The sequence below is a fragment of the Fundulus heteroclitus genome, chromosome 15, assembly GCF_011125445.2.
Source record: "Fundulus heteroclitus isolate FHET01 chromosome 15, MU-UCD_Fhet_4.1, whole genome shotgun sequence".
In the NCBI taxonomy this organism is placed as follows: domain Eukaryota; kingdom Metazoa; phylum Chordata; class Actinopteri; order Cyprinodontiformes; family Fundulidae; genus Fundulus; species Fundulus heteroclitus.
Genome location: NC_046375.1, coordinates 17,191,841 through 17,210,843, shown reverse-complemented (window position 1 = coordinate 17,210,843; position 19,003 = coordinate 17,191,841). Strand labels below are relative to the sequence as shown.

At 39.3% G+C, this 19,003-nt stretch overlaps 1 protein-coding gene across 1 annotated transcript in view; it reads left to right on the top strand.

Moving 5' to 3' along the window:
• LOC118556542 (sodium/potassium-transporting ATPase subunit beta-1-interacting protein 2-like) overlaps positions 1-4,478 on the top strand; it is a 74,589-nt gene extending 70,111 nt beyond the window's left edge. The window contains exons 2-3 of the mRNA XM_036147612.1: positions 3,575-3,712; positions 4,281-4,478. Coding sequence (XP_036003505.1) covers positions 3,575-3,712; positions 4,281-4,478 — 336 coding nt within the window. The remainder of the gene's footprint in view (positions 1-3,574; positions 3,713-4,280) is intronic.
• The last annotated feature ends 14,525 nt before the right edge of the window (positions 4,479-19,003 follow it).

The following is a 19,003-nucleotide window of genomic DNA, read 5'->3' as shown; positions in this document are numbered from 1 at the left end:
TGAGTGCAAATGTTGGAAGCACTGGAGTTCTTGTAGATGTTTTTCTGAGATAATCTGGAAACACGCCCGAAAGTCTCCGTAGAGCACAAAGTCCAACCATATGTCTATGCGTGCATGTTTATGAGAACACGTCAGCCTAAACGGTCTTCATATTATAAATGCGTTGAAAATGCACAGTATGCACTAGTGGAGAACATAAGTCATCCTTGATTTCATTGAATTTGGCTTCCAAGGAGCCTGCATTTCTTCTCACTATTTAAATGGCTTGTACCAGACTATTTTCAGAGGATGTATTTTTATTTATTTATTTATTGTTAAGACTTAACCCTTAACCTACGAATCATTCAAGCAAAATGCTTCTTAGCTGAAGGGATACAAAGTTTAGATCCAGTTATGGGAAAAAAAGCCACAATAATTTGAAGCTTTTGGGGATGTATTTGACCTGCTCTTCCTGCGGAGTTTAATGATTATTGCTACAACATCCAACTGATTAATAAAATCAAAAATGCAATGCACAAAAATGAAATCTTCTGGAATATTGCAAATCTACTGCAGTTTGGTCTCATATTACCACTCCAATCTGTCAAAGGAAATATTAAGAGCACAGTCATTGTTGTTTGTGCTGCATAACGTATAGCATATACAGTCATATTCAATACATTTGAATACACATTTCTAAGAGGCTTGTTTCTCAGATTAAAAGTATCTTTTGAAAAAAAATTAAGCCAGTATTAAACATCCTTTTTATTTCTGCATGAAAAATTTAGCTTTTTTATTTCATTGGTCTGATGCAATATTCTACCAAAGAAAATCCTGATTAACAGTCATAAAGGCTTTAAAACATCATCAGTCTGTGTTAATCTATATATAATGTTTCCCTTAGTGAATTGAGTTACTGAAATAAATGAGCTTTTCAATAATATTCTAATTTATTGAATATGTATAGTAAATCATCACTGCGGTCTACCTGCAGTATGAATACTGTGCATACATTTGATACTTTGTATATAATTGATGTATTCAGACTGTTTGATGGTTTCTTGCTGAAGTAGATCTCTACAACTGATATTGAAAAATTGTGCTCGAGATGCCAACGTTTACAGAAATTCTGGTTATTATCGCAATGATTTAATTTTATATGGCACGGCATGGCACAGTGATTCATATTACTTTAATTAAATATGCGAAACACAGATATGTGAAAGACAAGAGTTTTATAGATGCTGATTGTGCACCCTCAACTAGGGAATATTTAAAATTAGGTTAAAAGGTGCAATTTGGGGACATTTCATGTGTGCTAACCTGTCCTTCATCAACTATCTGTTTAGAGACAAGAAGAAACTTTGTTTGATTTTTACAAGCATCTAAAAAGTATGTTGTAGCAATTTGCAGAGGGGCTTTCACAAAGTATTCTGCTTGAACAATTTGAAATTATTCAAGCAACATCAGTCAACGCTGTTTCTCGTTTTCCAAGAGATCACACTAACAAATACAATTGTTGTTGGAATAAGGGAGTTTTGACTACTGGAAGAGTTGGTATAGTTTTTATAATGACAACTAGATAGATAGTTCCTTTCAAACCTGGCATGTAAAAATCAACGTTCATAATAAAGGACGTGTCTGTATAGCAAGGCACTGCAGGCTTCTTATGCCTCTCAGCTTAAACATTCATCCAGTAACAGCTACTGGTCTGCAGTGCTTGCAGTTTACCATGACAGGAAAACATCTGCAGCTGCACACAAGGAGGCCTCAAAAGTTAAAAGTGTTTATCGCACTTTCCGCTAAATGTCTGGTCGTCGCAAAGCCGTTATCTTTCACTTCACTATCACCGTGTCATCTACCTTCTCGCTGCAGCTGACAGCGAGGAGGTAGCATTTTTCACATTTCTGTTGTTCCACTGTGGAAAAAAAAAAATAATTCTGTTGCTGCACTAAATTAGCCCTGGAGCAGAAAAGTTCAACAGAGCTGATATTTACCATTTCTATGCCTTATTACCCAATTTTTCTGAGTTGTTCAGACTTTTGGATTATTTTCTAAATCTAGCCAACATGTGATAAATTGAGAAGTTTTTAGAAATCCTATTTGATTAAGTCAATATGAAGATAGGCTTTGCCATTAAATTCCAATAAGTCTGCGGTGAATGCTTATTTTCTATGCATGTTTTTTCAGCTACAGTGTGCATCTTTGTATGAACCAAATTGAAATTCCCATACTATGAGAAACTTGAATATAAAACATTTCATTATGATATTTACATTAAAAATAAAAGATTTTATAAGTCATCTAACTTTCTTTATTTAAAACCAACAGACATTAATCATTCTTGTCGCTGGTAAAACTATGTGTTTAATTGATAATAAATCAATCTATCTATCTATCTATCTATCTATCTATCTATCTATCTATCTATCTATCTATCTATCTATCTATCTATCTATCTATCTATCTATCTATCTATCTATCTATCTATCTATCTAATGTAACAAGCTGATTAAATACTCAAACAATGAGATCTACATTGCTTCCTTATTTTTTATATAGATTTTCATACATAGACCTTTGTATGAACATAGAATACGTACAAGTTCTCATCATGCAGAATATGTCATGTAGTGGGGCTATCTGTTTGGGAAGAGCCTGCAGTCAGCTGCTTAGCAGTCATAGATATCATAGCTTGCCAGCTGTGTCAAAAAAAAAAAAAATCTATAAAAGGGATATGTGTTGCTCATTTTCTCCCAATGGATGTCAAATAGCAGAAAAAAAATCCTACATTGTAAGCCCAAAAGTAGTGTAGGGGCTTCTGTTCAGCCAGCTGATCAGCAGATTGCAGCAATAGGTAAGGATGTGCAGTTTTGCTCTTGGCACTTTGGGATTTCGGTCATTCCACCACTGTGTCTGGTATGTCATTAGAAAGAGGAAAATTTTTATGCTTTTGAACCCATATGTTGGTTAAGTTGTCCAACGCAGTCTGGAATCTGTCTGTTTTCCATCCATCTACAGTTTGTCCTTTTTACAGGTTTGATTTCTATCTAGACCTATAAACTGGTTAGAAATAACAACAAAAAAAACTTTGGGAATGGGTCTTGAAAAATGTGGGAAAGTTTCCACATGAAATGATGCGTGGGAATCCTATCTTTAAAACCTAGCTATACCTTTAAACCTGAAGCCAGCTAAATTCCTCCCTAATTCCACTGTATAGCTCCAGTGATTCCAGTGCTGTCTCTGGTGTGTTGTTAAAATGACTTAAACCAGGAATATTGGCACCCAACCATGACCATTTAAAACATTAGTTTACCTAAATACAGTTAGCTGAGCCATGCCTAAAAGCAAGAAGCCACTTTTTTTTTTTAACTTCAGTACCGACTCAGTTTGTGTTCTCTGACTCATTGGTTCAGATTTTCCACCGCGGCTTTTGTTCTTACTATCAGATTAGAACGTTATCAGCTCAAAATTAACACCCACCGAGATTTACTGCTGTTAGTTTTCTTGCAGCGATAAGCCAAAGCGATCAGATTTGATGTTTTTCCAACCCACTAAAATCCTCCTCTTCTGTTTCTCCTCTCCTCTCCCGCAGGTCAGCGTGTTGGAGCGTCAGGTCATTGATTTCCTGGGCTACCAGTGGGCTCCCATCCTGACCAACTTCCTACACATCATCGTTGTCATCCTGGGCCTGTTCGGCACCATTCAGTTCCGACCCAAATATGTCACCGGAGTGAGTTCTTTACACTTAACCCACGGACAGTAAACGCACCATGAATTCAGCTTGTCGTTTAGCATTACTCTGGTCCCTTGCTTTAGGAATTGAGAGGCTGAGCGATGCTGTAGCCACAGTTTAGCAGTAGGATCTTTTTTTATCCCGTGAGGCCCCGGTCTAGAAACGGCTCTCCAATTTACTCTTACAAACAATGTTTAGTGAGATGACTCAGACGATGAAAGCTATATAAATTCAGCCTTTTTCTTAGTTCCTTCCAACAGATCTTTTTTTTTATGCGCAGAAACTCACAATCCATTCCTTCTCCCTGTCGGATTTGATTCAGGAGATCGGTTGCACTCTTTCGCTGTTGTTTTTCTTTATCTGAATTTTAACAACATCAAAAGCGAAGCCTCCCCCTGTCTTCTTGTTTTTTCCTCCTTCCTCCATCTCACTCGCTCCAAAAGCAAGACATGGACATGGTTTTTTCTTTTAATTCTACCAACCAAAGCTTGTCAGGTCTTTTTCTATTTTCTTTTTTTCTCAGCGTCTGACTCTTTTCTTCTGCGTGTCTTCCTCTGTGTTGCAGTACGCAGCCTGGCTCGTCATCTGGATGACCTGGAACGTTTTCATCATTTGTTTTTACCTGGAGGTTGGAGATCTGTCCAGGGTAAGCAAACGCCGTTTTCCTCTCTCCTGTCAAAGTGTTTCTGCTGCACATGCCCGGAATCAGAACTGCTCTCAACGCGTTGCAGTGTTGCATCATTGTTACGTGACGCACTTCTGAGGTTAAAAAGCTTCCTTTTAAGACTAGAAACGTAGAGTTGGAACTATTCAGTAGATTCCTATAAAAAAAGGCAAAGCCCAGCAGTGCATTTATCCCTTCAACAAGTGTTGCTCTTTAGCCTCATATGTCTTACTCCTCTCTGCTGCGGTTGTTATCCAGAAAGCATTAACCACTTTCCTGAGACATTTTGTTCAAACGTGAACAGCCCTGTGGTCACTACTACCAAATTACTCAGGGAGTATTGGTATGCTGCTAAAATTGTGCTGATGTATTGCATAATATGTCCCCTTGTGAGAGTAATGTTGGTTAAAATGTGCATCGCCTGGTCAATTAGCTGCAAAAGGGAATTTTTTAGGAAACTCCAAAGTGTATCGTTATTTTTTTTGAACACAGATAATGAAAACATGGCCCAAGTTTCTTTCCACTACTGGATCTCACAAAACACTTTGTCCGAAAAGCACCGTGCAGAAAAGGGTTGCTTAATTATGCTTTGTGTTAATCTGACATTTGGTTGGATTGAACTATGGTGGGCTGCAATTTTACACCACAATGTTTTTATACCCAACTTGGCTCAAAATGGTCACCTTTGATAATGAAATATTCTAATGTGCCCTGGTTCTCTTCACCAACCACTTCCATGCATTTTATTGTTATTAAAACGTCCAAAAATCAGAGGAGCATCAATACAGTTTAAGTGTGTTACTGCAGCTGCAAAGAATACACATGAACACCTTTAATGGTCGTATTGAATTAAAAAAAACTTGAATGAAGGGGAAGAAACAACAAGAAAAAATGGAAATAATTAAAAGAACTCTGATCAGTTTTGTAATGCTTTATGTGTTCATCAGAAGCATATATAAAAACTGATTTTTATTGATCTTTTAGAAAAGTCTTAATAGAGATAGCTTTCAATTATTTATCTTCTTTATCTGTGAGAGAAGAAATAAAATCAAATATTGCCTTTATTATTTTATTAATTATTAGAAGTCCGTGTTTGTAACAGTCTATGTTTCCTCGCGTACTTCAGACTGAAATCTAGATTAGAGTTGTAGCTCTTACCTCTCAGCAGGGATCATTTTTAAATAATAAAGATAACAGCGGTGTCCTTGGATGGGAAAGGTCATGCGGTTTTGGCTGGAAACTACAACTAGCTGCTTCGACAGACTCTTTACTCACGCTTTAGCACTTCAGATTAGACACCGTTATTCATCCGGCTGTTAGGTGTGCTAATTAACACCTTCAATCACCTTCAGTGTGCTTAGAACGATAACAGATCCCAAGGTGGTTTACTCAATCGGATCAAATTAAAAATACTTTATTTATATCCAAATTCTTTCTTTATTAACAGCCTAACAAGTGTTAAAACCAAAGTCACATACAGTGGTGTGATGTAACTATGTAAATATGAGACATATTCACAGAAAAGCAACAATCAGTTTTGAGGCCAGTTTTTCTGATTTATTTATTTTTTAAGTATAACAGAACCCATAGTGGAAGAGAAGTACAACACAGATTTGGTCCGCCCCATTTAAATTAGTAAATTGTGTCTACTGCTGGCAGTTTGGGAGCTGCTGTTAAAGAAAGATGAAGATCAAATCCTTCACATAATCCCTCCAGACACCCAGGATGCATAAAAATGTTTTTAATAAATGGAGATTTCCTCTGTTAAACAGTGTCTTACAAACAATAATTATTATTCTTTGAAATAAAGAAAAAAATATTTTTTTCAGCACACATTCTGCAAAACAGAAGAAAAAAGTTTTAAATTATGTCTCACCTTAATAAGAAAATATTACAGCTGACAAATCAGGTTTATCCCTGTTTATCATTATTCTACCGGTTCGTGTATCAGTGACGGCGGTCGTGTCCAATGCGACAGCCGAGCTTCTCCAGACCTGTTGACTGAAACTCCCTCCAGTCGTTGGAGGTAATAATGATGGTAACTATTTAAAGGCATACTATGCAACATTTTTCAGTTAATTAATGTGTTCCATACCGTTTTGGATGATTAAATGAGTCATTTCAGGTCGAACAAAGGTTTTCTCGGCCGCCCTGGGGGTCTGTGGGGGAAATACCGCACTTGCAATTGCAAAAGCCCTCGGCCCGCACACACAGAAGTCTCGCTTTACGGCGAGAACTCCATGTGTTTTTGCCCTGCCATTCCCTATATGCACGCGCAAAAGTAACAACAAAGAACCGCGTGTTAACGTCAAATAAACATGCAAGCATATCGAGTTTTATTATTATTATTATTATTATTATTATTATTATTATTTTATTTATTTATTTATTTTTTATGTTGGCAAGACGCTACTGCGGCGGCGGCGGCTTGGCGAGGCGGCGCCGGCCGCAGCCGCGGCTTGGCAAGATAGCGCTGCGGGAAGCTTGATGTTCATACCTTCACTGTGTTAGTCATTGTTTGTACTGCCGTTTTTTCCACTTTTCGTTGCGTTCGCCTGTCTGCTAAGCTCAAAACAACCGCGCCTGGTTTGACGGAGAAACCAGAACAGCTGAGCATCTTTACGACAGTGCACTTTTACTTTCGCCCTCTGGGGGGAGCCTCGCTGGAAAATCAACCCCGGTTGCATAGTATACCTTTAAAAGAATATGATATCATAAATATGTCTGTCCATGGTTTACCCTGCCTCTCCCCCCATTGACCGCTGGAGACCAGCTTTCCTGCGACCCTGCACAGATAAGCGGATAGAGAAAATGGATGGATGGAAGTTACAGAGAGAACAATAAGGGAGGGAGTCATGGATAACACACACACGCATGGTCAGACCTGCGCAGCGCCCTCCCCTCCTCCTCCCCCTTCCCTCCTCTCAATGACTCCAGTCAGTCCAGCGTGGTAACATTTTTATTTATTTTTTTTCTCAGGGTTTAATGTCTTTGTGGCCTGAAGGCTCTTCTTAAGAGGGATTTTATAATCAGCTTTGATTATTTAAAATTATGTCACAATGTTTAGGATCAGGTTTGGTATTTTTCACCTTGGTTTAAGTGCATGGAGATTAATAAAGCATCTCTCTCTCGCACACGGTCCCCATCTCGCCGAGGCAGCTGTCCTTTTCCTCATTAAAATTATTCTACTGTTGTTATTCTAACAGCCTAAATATGTTCACATGCAGAGAGACTCTCTCCATGTGAGGCATTGGTCATGATACCAATGCCTCACATGCAGAGAGACTCTCTCCATGTGAGGCATTGGTCATGATACCAATGCCTCCTTTCTGGCCAGAAGGACCACAGGCGTTTTTTTCCATGCGAGTTTACACTTGACTTTCAGAGGTACTAAATATAGAGGCAAAAACTGTGCCAGCTTTTGAAAATCGCTTTGCAGGTATTACATATTTACATTTGCATATCCCCGCCTCCCATAAATGTATGTAGTTTGGTCATTAGCATGTGATCTGCATATTCATAAAGGCACTTGTACAAAAAAGTTTGTTTTGACTGTTCTGCTCCTTTTAGAGACGCAAATTGCTTTGTTCCTGGTTTGACGATCAGCTTTTTCCAAACATCACTTTGTTCATGTTTTAATACGTACAAACCTGAAAATCAGGCCCTATGTATTAAAAAAAAGAGGTTAAAAAAGTGATCTCTGTGAAAGCTCTAGGCCTATAAAAACTCTGACTCTGTTATTTGGTCTGAATGGGAAGAACCAATTAGATGCCTTTATGACTCATCCTGACCACGCCCCCTTTTTTCCCTCATTTTCCAGGGGTATCACCTTATTTATTGGTTGTCCCACATGCCAATCATTCTGATGCGCTCACGTTACTCCAAAGTGCATGCACTTTCCTTGTTAGTCCGCACTTCTAGTGGTTATGTATCCACTTAGCTTTGGAGTTAGCCATGCATTGTAGCTCTGCTGCTCGGTACTTTGAACATGTCTGAGAGTCGCAAGACGCAAACTGTGTGTACAAGTTTAAGAGAAGAGGAAGGCCTCAGTAGAAAGAAATAAGACAAGAGTGGATTTGGAAAAAGAAATTCACAAACCCCCTGAGGAGCATCCAGGTATGTGCACAGCTCAGTTTTTTTGACCGCGTACGCGTTGTCACACTACAAACTTCTCAGAACCAAGAAGCCTTTACATTGAAATGTTTTATATGTGACGTAGAGCTTGATATACTCAGCTCCTTCCAGCAGGCGGTCGCAAGGACGCACGGGAAGGAGCCAAGTTGTTATTTTAGTTGCTGGTTGTTGCAAACGTGCATTTAATGTTTTAAGATTGTGGCTCATGCACTGTATTTTTCGGACCATAAGGTACACCAGATTATAAAGCACACTAAATATTCTTCCCAAGTGGGTAATATGACTCCGCCCCTTCACGTACACAGCTCTCTCTTGAGAGGGAGAGCTATCTGTCTCTGTCGGGAGGACAGAGCCCTGTTTCCAACATAGGGCTAAAATAAACGTAACTTTCATATTGAATTATTCAAAAGGTTTATTATTGCTAGCGCGGACGAAGGCTGCCTAAAGGCTTCCAAATACTCGGGCGTACTGTGCGCATACTGTGAGCTTGGTATGCTCCGCGCTGACGCTCCGTGGACGTTTTACCCTTCATAGTCGAGTGTACTGTTGCCTACATTTCTTGTGGCAAATTCCTACAATTCCCACACTTTCTGCCAGCGGGACAGAGCTGCGGAACGGATGGTAAAATGTGTGATTAGCTAGCTGAGCACCTAGAGCCGTTTCTTTTCCAGCACACCTCCACCGCACATATTTGAGTGAGAACAGAGAGGGACTGTGATGCTGCGCGTCTTTGAGACCACCTGCTTGGAGCAGCTCAGTGTATGAAGCTGGGTGTCACATATAAAACAGTTTGATGTAAAGACTTCTTGCCTCCGAGACGTTTATAGTGTGACACATACCTGTATGCAGGGAGTCCGCACAGAGCCCTCCTTGAGTATGTGGGGGCCTTTACATGAATGTACTTCAACATTACTGTCAGGCAGTCTTGCAGACAGCTCAGGGTCCAGTCAGGTAGTGAATATCCACTGAGCGGAACAGCTTCATTGCTTACTAAAGTCATACTTACACATTTTTACAGATTGATGTGAGCACATTGTACCACAATTGATTTTAAGTGTGCTTTGTAGTCCAAATAAATCCATCAGTAAGGATTTATTTGTAAAAATATCTTCCTAAAACAGAGAGCAGATCAAAGTGTGAAAACAGAAAAGAAAATTATCATAAGATTTGGGTTCTGAATAAATCAACAAACAACAGCGATCATAGAAATATAAGGAAAGAAAAGAAGAGCTGATCTTTAAGCATTTTCAAAAGTCACAATGACCATATCAAAATTAAGCTTTTGACTGAAGTTTTGAAGAGGAACAGGAGTGGGAATGTCTGATTAATTAAAACAATAGCCTTGGCCATGTTTTGGCCCTGTGTTGCAGCCAGCTGAAGCATTTCAGAGTTAAAAGCAACAATAAATTTGATGAAATTCCATCAAATCCTGATCCAGCAGTGGACAAAAGAGCCAAAGAGAGTCAGTTTCTAAAAGTTCATCGCTATAAACGCTGACTACAGTTTCAGAACAAATCTTTTCACCCACCAACCTAGACTGTGTTAATCTGAAGACACTTTGAGAAAGACAGATGGACATCCCCAACATTTTATGCACATTTTTACACGAGGATTAGATGAAAACCAAAGGAATGAAGAGAAAGACTTGGCTGCTGCTAATATACTTACTGTACAAGTTGTGGTACCAGCCACAGGCTTGATATGAACAGCTGAAAGAATGCAATGTGCCATTGACTTGACTTTTAACCTCTTATGAAATGTTACCCCTGGGTAAATATTGGTTGGATGAGGGGACAATAACCGCATCTAGTGGATTGCCAGCTATACTTGCCAGTATACAAAGATCATTTTTAGGATGTCCGGGCGTGTAAAACTTAAAGAGAATGTAGTTGTTTTTTTGTCATCACCATATATGTTCATTTTAACTAACGGTAATCAACTTTGACAACTGATTAAAGCAATCAGTGCCTCCATAAAGAGTCAAAATCAGTGGATGAGAGTGTTGATTGTCTTTGATTACACTGCGCTGGGGGAAGAAAAAAAAAACAACAGTTTCCCCACCGTAATTTTCAGTGATTTACTTTATTCTGCTGAACGCTTCTGTGAAATGATTCCTGTTGGTTTGTTAAATCACATCAAATTGCATTTCCCCAACACACATCATTCTTATTCTTCATCCTATTGCTTCTCCCATCTTTCCAATCACAATTACCATTTGTTGGGACTTGAGTGAATGCCGTAGAGGATCTTATTTTATCAGCTTTTGCTCTCTCAGGTGCCTACTTCTTCTCGATACGCTCATTCCCTCTTTGATTTCCCCCCCCCCCCCCCCCCCCCCCCCCCCCCCCCCCACACACATAGTCTTGCCCACATACCGAATCGTGTTCAGTTTTGTTTCCATCCAGACAGTACCTAAAGTTTTACAGTGAGCCCTGCGCTCTCTGCCTGTGTTTCATTGATCTCTGGTTTTAATGACATTTAGACCTTTTACTCTCCTCATTGCCCAGCAGTTGTAAAAAAAAACACTTTACCTTTGAGGACAGGGAGCGGCTGCTTTAGCTTTTTTTGTGTTTAATAGTATCAAAAGTGTGAGCCTGTCTGCCAGTTTAAATGTCTCAATAGTGAGATAGAAACATTTGCTGTACAGCAATAACAAACGTACCACTTTAATCCTGGTGTTAAATTATATCTAAAATTTCTCCATGACAATTATAGAAAAGTAATTTGAAAGGCGGTATCTCCCTTCACTAGAATCAAAACAGCTGTTTTTTATTAACAACAAAGTGGCCTGTTAATTATCAGCACATTCATCAATTATTATCTGACCAATTAGAGTCAAGCACACTCAGACCGGATGCTGAACAGCTTGTTGTTTTATGACCAGGCCAGTTTCTGTGCGCCTCGCTCAAGGGCTTATCAACCTTGACCCAGTTAGTGTTGCAGAGGGGAGCCACAAAGTCCGACTGGTTCCACCAGCTGTTATACTGCATGAGATACACATTCATCAGCTCCAGATGTCAGTTATTTATTTATTTATTTATTTATTTTTTTTTTTTTTAATGACCTGAGGGCTAACGTTGAACTGACTCACATTAACTACATGTGGCTGCAGTGGGATATTTTTTTCTTTCCAATCACTGCAGAACAAGAAGTTCAACTAAGCACAAGAAAATACAATTTCTGTTGAATGTGCTTCTCAGCTTTGCAATGGCTTCTGTTAGCAATCGATAATGTGTTTATTAGCTTACAAAGGAACATACCAATGAAACATCGTTTTGAAAATAATCTTTCATTTATTTTGTATTCAATCTAGATAATGCTCAAAGATGGAACAAAAAATGTATTCTACATGTTTTTTTATGTTGCTGAAAGAAGGTATAACTGGGTAATTTACTGTAAAATTAACCTAAATCATTCTCATTTGTCACCCATTTGTCACAGATGTAAAATTCACTATAAACAGTAGGTCCCCTCCATCAACAACGTGTTAGTCAAGTTTTTCTCCTTTCAAACCAAGAGGTACGATGTGGTCGCCTTCGGTGCAGTGTGTAGTTACTGTTTACTTCCTGGTTCCTGAGTCAGTCATAGGAGAGTTCCCAGGGTTGCCAAAACAGAGCGCAGCATTTGATATTTTATAACAAGAGCATTTGTACAACAACTTATTTTAGCTGGATAGTCTTCTCTCATCATCTGGAATTTAACAGTGCTATGTCTTCGTCTGTCTTAACTTGTCAACCTGCGCGACACTCTCCGACACGGAAATACAGTGTTTTGTTCCAATTTGAAACACTAGGTGTCCTTGTTACTCATTGCTCCTTTAAAGACTGATTTGGTGTCAAGCATATTTTGAATTGTATTATTTTCTGGAAATGTTTGGCAAAAATCAAAAGTGAAGATGTAAAGAAACATAGCTGTATTTAAATTAGGGATGCAAACAAATAATCAACTCACGATTAATTGTCGAACACTGGTTTATTAAGTTAAAACTTATTCCATCCGATTAACTGACGAGGTCTGCTAAAGGCCCATTCATACCTCACGTAAAAGACGGATACGGATACGTGTGGAGTGTTTTATACGTTCTAACCGTCGATTTCGTCCGTATTTTGACACGAAAATTGGGAGCTTACGATTACGGACGAAACGGATCAATACAGAGCAATACTACCGGAAATGGTGGGGGCGCTATTGAGTTTGTAGTACAAAATGTCAACAAAATCACGAAGAAGGTTAGAATTCTGAGCTTTAAACAATGGTGGGATTCGAGGAACAACTTGCAGAGCTTGTCCGCAACTACCCACACATATGATGTGTCGTGTCCGGGGCACAGGGACAAACAAAAAGTTTACTTACGGAGCAAATACAACAAAATGACGTCTTGGACCGTCGCCGTGTTTGATCATTGACGAATCATTGGCGCCCAGCACTGCCACCTAGAGGAAATATTGGTTATTGCGCACCTCAACGGACGGAGGTATGAAGGAGTCAACAGATAGAACGTACGGACAGAAATACGGACATGTAGGCCAAACGTAGGGTATGAATGGGCCTTAAGACGGACCTTCTGTACTGCAGTAGTGCAGCTGGCATCCATGTAAAAGCTACCGGTCATTCACAGATTGAATGACTTCTGTTGTAGCGAATGACTCTTGAACCAGAAACTATACTTTAACACTTTTAATCTAAAAAAAAACAGAGAAATGGTACGGATCAGTACTGAGGCTCTCTTGGGAGAAAAGGGATAAGGAAGAGCAAGCCCAGAATGCTGGCCACATGAGCCTTCATAGAAACCAAGCTCCTCCTCCTGTCGTCAGTAGAAAACGTGTCACCACTCGGGTATAATCTGACCAAGTGTACATGCTGCCCCGAGATTTCAAGCAGCAATTGAGGGAAAAGGTCCACAGCAGAAGAAAAGATGTCGTACTGACATTCAAAACGGCATACTCCAATTACATAAAATGTGACACTGAATAAGGTGACCCAAAAGTGTACAAAACGTGCATGGATAATTGTGCATAAAAACAGCTACAGGTTATCTACAAACAAGTGAAAAAGAAAAAAAAAAACAACTGTGCGATTAACAACCGACCCTAAGGATACCACAAAAGTAGTTACAAATTGGCTTCAGGACAATAAAGACAAGGCTTGGGAGAATCACAAAGCCCAGACCGCTACTTGGTAAAAAATCTCCAGGAAAAGATGAAAAGATGGAAAGAAACCTGACTCAGCTACAGCAGTTCTGTCAGGAGAAATGGGTCAACATTCATGCAGACTGTTGGGAGACACGTATTAAAAACATCTTAAATATTTAAACCAAATTACAAAGTTTAAAGGCATTGCTATCAGACGCTATAGAAATGCAAGCCTCTAAATTAGTAGAAAGTCAGAAAAGGACGACATAGAGAAATTGTGTCTTTTTTACACATTGTGTATCAACTTCTGTCGTTACCTATACAATATATCTCATTTATCCCTAACAGATGTAACTGAGTACATGACAGTGATATAATTTCCTCAATCTTTTCTCTATTCATGTATATTGCGTTAACTTGTCAGTATTTTGTGGGGTAACGCTGGGATGTAAAAGACATCTCCATCAGTCTCCTTCTGTCCTCTTTTCTTCTCCGTCTCTTCCACCCCTCCTGTGCCTCGCTCTCTTCATTTCCACGTAATTCATTCCTTCCCTCCCTCTACTCAACCTATAATCAAGTCTTTTTCATGTTGCTGTGCTAAGTGCCATGTGAGTCTGTCGCACACACCTCATCATCGTTCACTCACTTCAGCCGTGCTTCCTTTGTCGAGACCTGACAGTCAGGAAACGTGGTCCCTGTCATGACGGCACCGCCGTAAATGATCAACAGCGCTGCATAATGCAGGCCTCTGTGGGCAGAGAACCAGTTTGATTACTTTATTCGCTCAGGCCCTTTGCGTTTGTGGCACTAAAACGATATCGACATCCTCCATTTTTCTTCGTTCCAGAGATCTGTCGTGTGTTTATGAAATGCAACGAGGCTGCTTTGATTTTTGGGCATTTCATCAGTGACTCTTGGATTAGTGCCGTTGCTTTGATGCTATTTTCAGAGCAAACGCCCTGTTTTTTTTTTTTTTTGTCTTCCGTGAATAGACCTGATATCCAGACTCGGCTTCCGAGCTCCAGCAGTGTACTTTTATCATAGCAATGATCAGCCTGTTTGGAAGCGAAGAGAACGCCCGAAGCCCCCGATTCACATCCTGAAAAACATTTATCTTTGTTGCGTTACAGAAAACATTGCAGTTAAGCACAGAGAACTGTTTCAGTTTTATTCACGATGACACTTGTGCCTGCTGTGTGTGTGTTTTTTTTTTATTTCCCACTCAGACACTGATGTCTCATCAGTGAACCTCAAAGATTCTCTCTGTTTTGTTATATAACAACAGAGCCAGAAGTATCAGCTATAAAATCTGTCAAACACCTCTGACATTTTATCAGAGAAGGAAGTAAAGGTGGGAGAGACGACAAGGGGAGGGAAACATGCCTGAGTTTGTCAGCTCAGTTTGAAATCCTGAAGTCTGGCGGGAAGATGGACAGAGATCAGAGGAGTAGACAGAGGATCACTGTGATGGAAAAAGCAGTAAAGTGGGTTTGATGAGAGTGGATCGTTCCATTTCTCAATGAATATTTGACATTTGCTTAGAGGAAGGTCTTTTTGATTCAGGAATTAATTAAGACTGAGAACTGACTCAATCTTATGTGAAAAATGATATGATAAACATTTCTAACAATAATTCAAAATCCAGTTTGCCACAAAGTTTGATGGTGTTGCAATCAGTAAAACGTTTCCTATATGCCGTTCACTTATCTAAGGAAATCACTGTTAAACAAACAATACAACAGGATGTGAACACAGAAATTATTTTATATTAGGGTGACCAAACGTCCGTATTTCCCGGGACATGTCCGTATTTCACGTCCTGTCCCGGGCGTCCCGGGTTTTTTTTAGAAAGTGAGGAAATGTCCTGTTTTTTAAATTACCTTCAATGGACCATTAAATTGACAGGCACTAGGACACTGCGCACGGCGCTGCGTGTGACGTAATCCCTGAGCCGCGTCAGTGCGGGCAGCCCTGTTCCAAGAGTGTCTGGCTGCAGACCTCACGTTTCAGTCGCTTCCGCCTTCGTTCTCAGTCGCGTCCGTTTGCAGCCTTCCAGCTTCGTCCTGGGTTGCTTCCGCTTCCTTCTTCTTCTCTGTTGTCATTGGAAACGCGCAGATAATTGTAAACAAATCTGAAGAAATTCAACCAAATAATGCTTCTAAATAATGCTTCTGTGTAAATGTTTTAAACAGCCAGACACCTCTCGTTCTTAATCAGAAGATTTACCGACGATTTACAAAAGAGTTTCCCCGCTTTCAGACCGGGTCGAGACAAATGGGAGGCCTTTATTGTGCTATTCATTCATTACAGGAATTGTTAAGCATTTTTTAATAAATATATTTTGAATAAAATTATCATTTGTTATTGGAGTTATTGCTGTTGACTTTTACTGAAAAGCATTTTTAATAAACCAACTGTAAATATGTTATTGTAGGATTACGTAGGCCTATGTTAAGTGAGTGCATGCCACAGACATCTCTATGCATGGGAACAGAGATCCACCCCCGCTCCAAGGTGTCCTGGTTTTCCCAAATGAAAATATGGTCACCCTATTTTATATGGAATAATAAACCGGCCCTTTGACAACAGAAAGTAGATATTCATATAGACTATTAAAACAAACATGACCATTGTCTTACACGTTTTCTTTCTAGCCTTACACTAATGACATGTTTTCTTGTCTTTCACCTTTTAAAGATTTGCTAACAGAAGTCGTCCCTGTTTTATTATGTCAAGCATTTTCGGTAACATTTATAGGAATTAGGGTAATAGTAATTTTGTATTTTTTTTTTTTTTTTTTTGCTAACATGAGATTTTTTAAAATGTAATTAATGGTTAGATTTTTTTTCAGTATGAGATCATGCTGCTGCAGTAAAACAGTGTTTAAATTCATGTGACTACCATTGTGTTTTCATTTTGGCCAGTCTAAGGCATCCCTTATTATTAAAACCAGGCAGGTCATATAGTATATTATGTTAAATCTGTAATGCTTTGCACAAATAAAACCTGATATTTGAGCAAGACATGGAGTACGTTTAAAAGGTTTATTGAAAAAGGTGAATAACAACAGATGAGGCAAGCATGCAGGCGGGAACAGGCAGGAGACCAGAAGATGCAGGTGGTGTAGTGAGACGTAACAGACTTAGCCTGAAGCTCTGGGACCAGACTAGAACAGGAGCTGCAGACTGCAACAGATTCGACCAGGAACGCAGTCCGTTGGCTCATGAGAATCGGGCAGAGCAAATTGCAGGACCTCACAGGAAACAGGGCAGTCGACCAGCACACGGTAACTGGAAAACCTTCTACAGCTGGTCAAAGGCAGAAGTCCTAAGTCAAGCAGGCTGAACACACAGGACCAGAGGTCCGTTCTTCGTACGTCGCTAACTCAGTTAGCTGGATTTGATTGTTGATGATTTGGCATGATCTTGGATCGTTTGGTTCTTCGAAACTCATCTTGGTCTTGTTGTCATAGCAACATGTGCGCAAACTTAAGCCTGCTCGAGAGCAGGCTTATTTGATGTAAACAGGATTAGATCGCAGCTTTATAAGCGGAGGAGATGGGGAAGTCTGCCGTAGTCATGTCCATTTTTACGACAGCAACCTGTTGCGGAAGGTGCAAGAATAATTTGCAGAGTTTTTCGAATTAATCGGGTATTGCGCAATAGAGAGGATCCTTTAGCGCAGCGCGACAGTGTAATTGTAGAGAGATTTTTCTTGGTGGCTGTTATAAACAGACAAACACATAATTTAACAGTGGCTTTTAAAGAGGAAGAAGTGGTGTTGGAGTCATAAATCTAAAATATTTAAGTTATTTGTATGATAGTTTGCTTTTTATTTTTATCATATTCAGTAAGAAGATTTGTTCAGGCCATTTTATTGTAAAGTTTAGTTTTACTTTGAAAGGCTTGCTTCCTATCTAGCTGTATATTGTATTGGAAAAAAAACTATGGATGGATTATCTAGACACGGAGCAATACAGTTTTACCGTGTAAACTGTGGATGACTTGGAAAAGGAAGAACTTCATTTTTTTTAGATAAATAATTTTTTGTTAAAAATCCCAGTTTGCACGTGTTCTTTACTTCCAGTGTCTAAAGGAATGACACCGAAATTTGGATCTCTTGACATAACAAGTGCCTTTTTAAAATACAGTATAATAATTAAAGGCTACCATTTTGTAGAATATTCTTGTACTTCACTTTTTTCCCCATGTTCTAGTGGCTCACGTGGAGGCTCTGATATAAAAGAACAAATTAAATATGAAATTATTAAAAAGCAAAAATTCATACTGTAGAAAGTGATAGAAACATCTACCATGGACAGTATTTACGCATTAATTTGTCTGCTGCTTTTTGCCAGCCCTCTCTCCTGGCTTTAGCAGACTTTGAGGTGTTTGTTTTAATTAATGACACAAATTCGGCATAACCTTCCAAGCTCGTGTTCTGCTTGGGAGAAAAACTATGGGCGTTCTTTGGCCATGCTGAACAGCCAATAGCAGCGTTGCTGATCATTGTTTCCACTATCGATACATTTCCCCTTTTAAACATTTGCATGAACGCGCAGTTGTCTCAGATAACTGAATCCAGCCATACTAATCGTAAACAACAGGTGTGTTGTAAGAACCCAATTAGCCGGATCATGATTAGCCAGATGAAATCATCTTGGATGTCTCATTTGATCTCCGATGTTTTAAGCGACGTAAAACGAATGGACCCCAGGGTGCAGCCAACCAACAATACACACGAGACAAAACGGCACGTTCTGGCAGTGAGTGGAAGAATGAGGCAGGTATATGTAGCCAGAGGAACAGATGAGTAGAGTAGATACTGATTTATTGCAGCAGGTGGAGCTGATCAGGTGCTGAGTGGTGGCTTGTAGATGACTGAGCTGATTGGACAATGACTGTTGGTTGAAAGGTGTGGAACAATAAACAGTCCAGAAAAGTCCAAGCAAAAACAAACAAAAATCTTAAATCATGACAGAAAACTATGATGCACTTCTTTGATCTTTTGACAAAGAACACATTCACTGTTACTAGAATGTATTAAATAAAATAAACTTCAGTTGTTTTTGTAGTTTTTGACAATTTTAGGAGCCATATACACTTTCCTCTTTTCAAATCAGAAAAAACAAATTAAATATTGGACTTAGAGTGGGTCTTTGATTTTTTATTTCTTGTTTAGAATTACCTTTTGACTGAACTTATTGATAAATTACTTGAAGCGATCATATTCAAAGACTTAGTCTCTTATTTTTTTTCTTGCTCTTTTTGAACTCTCTTCATTTGATGGAGCTTTCAATCTAGTGTGTATCTCTGCCTTCCACCGGGCCCCTGTGGAGCCCCAGAGGCGAGATAAGGT